The 6,520-nt window shown below is 48.0% G+C and overlaps 1 protein-coding gene across 1 annotated transcript; it reads right to left on the bottom strand.

Annotated features, from left to right (window-relative positions):
- Positions 1 to 4,624: 4,624 nt before the first annotated feature.
- LOC129406453 (tripartite motif-containing protein 75-like) lies at positions 4,625 to 6,046 on the bottom strand. The gene has a single exon (XM_055144234.1). The coding sequence runs from the start codon at positions 6,044 to 6,046 to the stop codon at positions 4,625 to 4,627; it is 1,422 nt and encodes a 473-aa protein (XP_055000209.1).
- Positions 6,047 to 6,520: the final 474 nt, after the last annotated feature.

Here is a 6,520-nt window from a genome sequence, read left to right as displayed (position 1 = left end):
ATTGTGAACTACTTTATACAAATAAAATACATTTTTTAAAAAAGAGCCAAATTTTAACCGATATAGACACAGTGAAAGCTCTCTTGCATGACATAACAGAGAAGTGTTTGCAGGCTGACCAGGATTTACTCGCCAGTGTTGAGGACCTGGAGAGCAGGTATGAAAACCCGCCCTCCCCCGCAGTCTCCTCATATGAACTGGAGAAAGGGAGCTGCACTCTTCCTCCCCATGACGTTGGTCTGCACAAAATGATGAACAAATTCCAGGAGGGTTTGACACTGGATCCTAAGACCACCCATCTAAGTCTGACTGTCTCCAAAGAAAGAAAAAGTGTCAACCTTGGAGCAAGTCTCTCGTCCCTGCTGGAACAAACCCAGGTTGTCAAGATTACTCCTTTCCCAGCTGTGCTGTCTTGTGAGGCCTTTGATGGAGGCAGGCATTTTTGGCAGGTGGAAGTGAGAGGCACAGGTGAATGTTCCCTAGGAGTGTGTCAAGAATCCTTCCCCAGAAGTTTTCTGACACCTCCCTTCTCTCAAAGCGACTTCTGGCAATTTGATCTAACCTTGAATCTCGCTGGAAATCTGTGCATTGAACAACCAGAACAAGTTGAGAGAGTTGGTGTTTTTCTGGATTGTGAGTTGGGAGGATGTTCTTTTTGGATTGGAAGAACAGGTCATGCTTATATAGACTCACTAGTACACTTCCAGAAAATGTGATGCCATATTTTGCTTTTGGATCTATCTTGAATTCTGTTACAGTGTGTGTGTGGTTACAGAATAGGGATGTGAGCAAACTAGAGGATTATGTGGTATGTTCCTGATATTGATAGGAACATTGCAAATAAAGCTTTTGTTAAAAAATTTATTAGTGAATCACTATGAGATACAATTACAAATGTATAAACTTTCGCGTTTGCATTTCAGTCATACAGTGATTGTTTACCCATCCCTCCACCAGTGCCCACTCTCCTCCACCAATGTTCCCAGTATCTCTCCCACCACCCCCACCCCATCCCACACCACACCACTCTGCCTCTGTGTCAGGGCATTCCCTTTTGTTCTCTCTCCTTTTGGGTATTGTAGTTTGCAATAGTGGTATTGAGTGGCCTTCATGTCAGTGTATATTCTACTTTCAGCATATATTTTTTTTATTTCAAATCACCATTTTGAATTCGAACTGTTGCAAGTGATTTGCACGAAGAGGAAGAAGAGAGCTAGTAGCCATGATATGGGATTCTGCCACTTTCCTCTCTACCATCTCTGGTCTATGGGGCCTTGCTTAAGTGTTGGGGACTGAGTAAGACCTTTGAGTACCAGGCTGAGAACTGCTGGTGCTGCTGGCACCCCAATGGGGTTTTAATAAATGAAAAGAGTTTATTGATACTCTGACCCACCTGAACAATCTTCCAAAAAAAGATGTGCTTCCCTGTTTTTTTTCTACAAAAACCCTTTCTCTTGACTGTAAGACGAGGTGTTCACTAGGAGGCTCTGGGTTTACCATTTTCCAACCTGCCAGTTTGTTGACAATCAATTTTATTTTCTACTTATCACACTGGCTCTTGAATGGTTTTTTACTGCAGAGACCATGTAATGGGACCTTTAGTAAAATTAGCTATTCCATCCTACCTGAAAAATTGTAGGCAAATATGAAAAACGAAAATAAACATGTGATGTTATACAGGGTGCTGGGTTTCCCATTCACAGAGATACCAGTTCCCCAAGTGAGAATGCAAAAGCAAAGGAACCATTCTTGGTAGTTCAAGCTAGGGTACAAGCCTCATCCAATGAAGTGGATCTGAACAAGGAACCGAATCCTAGTTCCAGAAAATATATTACATATGGCTACATAAGCAACAGTGGCACTATTCCCATGAATTGAGAGAAAACAGTCACAAGTCTGTGAGCTAATTGGTTAAGCCCACCCGCTTTGCCCAGAGATATCCTACTTATCATAGAACTATCTAGAGGCATCTAGGGAATTTCCAGCTTTGGCCAAGGACCTCAGGGAATTCTTTGTGGGGGGCTGGGATCCCCTACGGGAGGAACCAGAAATTTAGACCTACTGCCTGTTGTGCTAAAAGGCAGTCTGTGATGGTGCATATGAGGTTCTTTCTCGACCTCACAATATTAGAAATAGGTAAATAGAGACAATAATGACGGATATAAAATTTGTTAATTCCATAGACTCCAGGGTAGCATCAAGAAACTCTTTTTTTCAAAAATTTTTATTAGTAAATCAATTTACTGTCACTGTCAGGGACAGTGATACAGTGATTAGTGAATCACCGTGAGATACAGTTACTGACCTACAAATTTCCGTGCTTGCGTTTCAGTCATAAAATGGTCGAGTGCCCATCCTTCCTCCACCAGTGCCCATTTTCCAACACCAATGGTCCCAGCAATCCTCCCACCACCTCTACCCCATCTTCCACTCACTCCACCGCGCATCTGTGGCAGGGAATTCCCTTTTTACTCTCTTTCCTTTTGGATGATGTGGCTTGCAGTAGAGGTATTAAGTGGCCATCATGTTCGGTCTATACTCTACTTTCAGTGCGCATCTCCGATCTTGAACAAGCCCTCCTATCACCCTTTACTTCGTGGCCCCTTCTCTATCTGAACTGCCTTTTCTCCCAGCATGCGAGCCTTGCTTCCAAGCTTTTTGAGTAATCCTCCTGGTACTTTTCACTACTATTCTTGGGTGTTAGTCTCCCATTCTGTTACTATATATTCCACAAACGAGTGCAATCTTTCTATGTCTATCTCTCTCTTTCTGACTCATTTCACTTAACATGATACTTTTCATGTAGATCCACCTATATGCAAATTTCATGATTTCATCTTTTCTAACAGCTGCATAGTTTTCCTTTGTGTAGATGTTCCAAATTTTCTTTAACCAGTCATCTGTTCTCAAGCATTCGGGTTTTTACCAGATTCTGGCTATTGTAAACATTGCTGCAATGAACATATAAGTGAAGGTAACAATTCTATCATACTCTTTTCATCTCTGGGTTATATTCCCTGAAGTGGTATATTGGGTCAAATGGGAGCTCAATTTCTAATGTTTTGAGAAGCATCCATACTGTTTTCCAAAAGGGCTTAACTAGTTAGCATTCCTAGCAGCAGTGAAAGAGAGTCCCTTTCTCCCCACATCCACACCAACACCGTTTGCATTTGTTGTTTTGCATGTGGGCCAGTCTCTGTGGTGGGAAATGGTATCTCATTTGATCTGCATATCCCAGGTGATTAATGATGAGGAGGATTTTTTCAAGTGTCTTTTGACCATTTGGTTTCTTCTTTGAGAATGTTAAGAGCTGGAAAGAACAAATAGTCGGTAAAGCATTAGCCTTACACACAACCTTGGCTTTGACCCCTGTCACTCTAAATGGTGACAGGATTGTCAGGAAGGATCCCTAAGAACAGAATCTAGGACTAAGCCAGGAACAACAATTTTAATTTTTATAATTTCTTATCTAAAGAGCCTCCTGCCCCTGAACCTGGCTGTCTTCACTGGGACCCCTCGGAGGGGAGTAGATTGAATTTACGTCCCCTCCACGAGTAGAGCCAAGGCAGCTGAAGTCCTCCAGAACCCAGCTATATCTATGTTCAAGGCCACCCTTCTCATGCTCCGACCAGTCTCAAGCATGAATGAACCAGCATCTGATATTTTAGTCCAAATTCTCTTTTGTAAATACAGTGAATATATCAAAACTAAATCCAGAACTTTTTAAATTTTTTTTTACTTATTTTTAGTATTTGAAGTATTTATTTTAGGGCCGGAGCGATAGCACATTGGTTGGGCTTCAGCCTTTCAGGAGACCGACTCGAGTTCGATTCCTCCGCCCATCTCAGAGAGCCCAGCAAGGTACCGAAAGTATTGAGCCCATGCTGCAGAGCCTGACAACCTACCCGTGTGTATTGGATATGCCAAAAACAGTAACAATAAGTCTCTCAATGAGAAATGTTACACGTGCCCGCTTGAACAAATCAATGAGGAACGGGATGATAGTGACCCAGGGTGAAATATATATTTTAGTATTAATATTTTTATTTACTTATTTTGTTTTAGAACCTGACAGAGTAGGCCTTAGGGGATATTCCTTGCTTTATGCACGAAGATCAGAACTCCTAGAGTTTCTCTAATTGAGGGAAACTGGTTAAATTTCATAATAAAATTCACTGTAGATATGAACTAATTTGCGGGAATGGATGTGACACTTTTGTAATGAATTTTAAAACATTTTTCTATTAAAAAGAAGCAAAACGTTTATTAGCTGTAAAAATCTATTTTATTAGATATAGACAAACAGATGCAAAATAATCAGAGAGGTTACAAAGAGTTGCCAGAAGAGATCTCCCTCACCTACCCACAATTTTTTTTTGTTTTTTTAGTGTTTTATTAGTGAATCACCCTCAGATACAATTACAAACTAGTGAACTTTCTTGTTTGATTTAAGTCATACAGTGACAGTTCACCCATCCCTCCACCAGTGTCCATTCCCTCCACCAATGTTCCAGAGTCCTTGCAAACACCCACACCCCATCCAAATTGAACACTTATGCAACCGGTCCTATAAGTACAAGATCAGCCGGGGTCACATGAGGCAGGGGGGAAGCCCAGGGCGTGATCAGCCCTCCTCTGCCCTCCCCGAGCCCACGGAGAGAGGGGCGCAGTCGGGCCCCACGCGGAAGTACGGCTTGAGCTCCTGAGCAAAGTGCTCGGTGAACGAGTGCAGGTGAGCCCTGTCGGCGGCGTTGTAGAAGGAAAGCTGGCCCAGCTCCCAGTCCAGGTACACGCCGAGGGCCGCGGGCGGGTCCCCGAGGGCCAGAGGCACGACCCCCGCGCCCACGGCCAGGTAGTCGCCGTCCTGCCGCTGCAGCGTCCAGCATCTCTTGGGGGCCGGCTGCGCCCGCGGGGCCTGGGCCGAAGGGGCGACGGTGCACACGCCCACGGCCCACTCGGGCTTGGCGCCCACCTGCACCTCCCAGTAGTGGCGGCCAGAGGCGAAGGCCTCGCGGCCCAGCACCACCAGCTCGGTGGCATCTGCCCAGGGCCCGGGGTCCGCGTCCCCTTTGGGCCGTTTCCGCACGCAGGTCACCGACGTGAGGTCCCGAGACACGCGCAGGCTGGGGTGGGCCGTGCGGGGGTCCAGGCTGACGCGCTCTCGGAACCTCTGCATGACGCTGCTGAGCGCCGAGCACAGCGGAGGGAGGCTGTAGGCCGCCGGGCGGAAGCGCAGGGGCTGCACGGCCGGGGGCTCCAGGCTCTCCCAGCGCTGCTGCAGGCCCCTCAGGCCCCTCAGCACCTTCTCCTCGGACATCACGGCCCTCTCGGACACCTCCCGGAGCAGGTCTTTCAGCGCCGAGATGTGGTCCGAGTAGGCCGCCAGGTTGGCCCGCAGCTGCTGCTGCAGGCGTTTCTCTTCTGCTGCCAGCCTGCCCAGAGCCGCCTCCTGCTCGCGCTCCACGAACTGGGTGAGCAGCTCCAACTCCGAGGCCAGCTGCCGCCGCTGCTTCCCCACGTCCTCCCTCAGCCGCGCGAGGTTTCTGTCCTGGGCCACTTCCAGCTTCTGCACCTTTGCCAGCTTCTTCTTCAGGGCCTCGATGTCGCCGCTGAGCCTCTGTCTGTGATGAGCCGCTGCCTCGGCCACGGGCCTGACGTGGTGGCCCTGGTGGGCAGGGCCCTGGGCGCACAGGGGACACAGCAGCTCCCGGTCATCCTCACAGAAGAGGCTCAGCTCCTGCTTGTGCTCCTCACACCTGCGCTCCTCTCCCCGCGCCGTCTCGCTGCTGCTGGAGCTGTGGAGGAGCCGGGCCAGGTCCACCAGCCTTCCCAGCTGGGCGTTGGCCCTGACGCGCTTCTCCTGGCAGGGGTGCCGGCAGACGGGACAAGGGAACGTGTCCTGCAGGTCCTTCCATGACATGCGGATGCAGGAGTCGCAGAAGTTGTGCCCGCAGTCGATGGTGACGGGGTCACTGAGGTAGTCCAGGCAGACGGGACAGATGAGCTCTGCCTGCATGTTGGCCAGGGCTGCCGCCACCTCCTCCATCCTCAGGTGTGGGTGGGGGGCAGGACGGGAGTGATTTTCCTCAGAAGTTTGAGATCCTCCGGCTCTCTCCTGCCAGAAAAACAGTTACACACTCAGTCCTCTGTCTGAGCTCAATATGGCTTTCTCAGGGATGGTCTCTGATGACCGGCGCCCATCTGGACTCAAGGGCCTCCTTAACCATAGTCTCCTAAGACCCAATTAACTGCTAGAGTCTCATGCATTTAGGACCCCTGTTTCAAGTGATATTCCTCCATAGACCACCACTCTCTTGCAATAAAATAATGAGTCCATTTAAATCAGATGAAAGGGAGCTCAATAATAAAATATAGTATAAAGAAAATATTAGCAGATAATCCAAAGGTTTCCCTCTTGACCCTGCACACGAGCAGCACTAAGCAAGCTGTGAGAGTTGATGTCCCCTTATCCCTTCCGCTCAGCCCTGATTAGTAGCATATTCCCTGATGGGTCACTACT

This window comes from Sorex araneus, chromosome 7 (assembly GCF_027595985.1).
Source record: "Sorex araneus isolate mSorAra2 chromosome 7, mSorAra2.pri, whole genome shotgun sequence".
Classification (NCBI taxonomy): Eukaryota; Metazoa; Chordata; class Mammalia; order Eulipotyphla; family Soricidae; genus Sorex; species Sorex araneus.
This window is presented reverse-complemented; position numbering and strand designations above follow the sequence as displayed.

What these genes read in the sequence shown, in the direction of transcription:
- LOC129406453 (XM_055144234.1), bottom strand. Translation starts at nt 6,046, where the DNA reads ATGGAGGAGGTGGCGGCAGCCCTGGCCAACATGCAGGCAGAGCTCATC.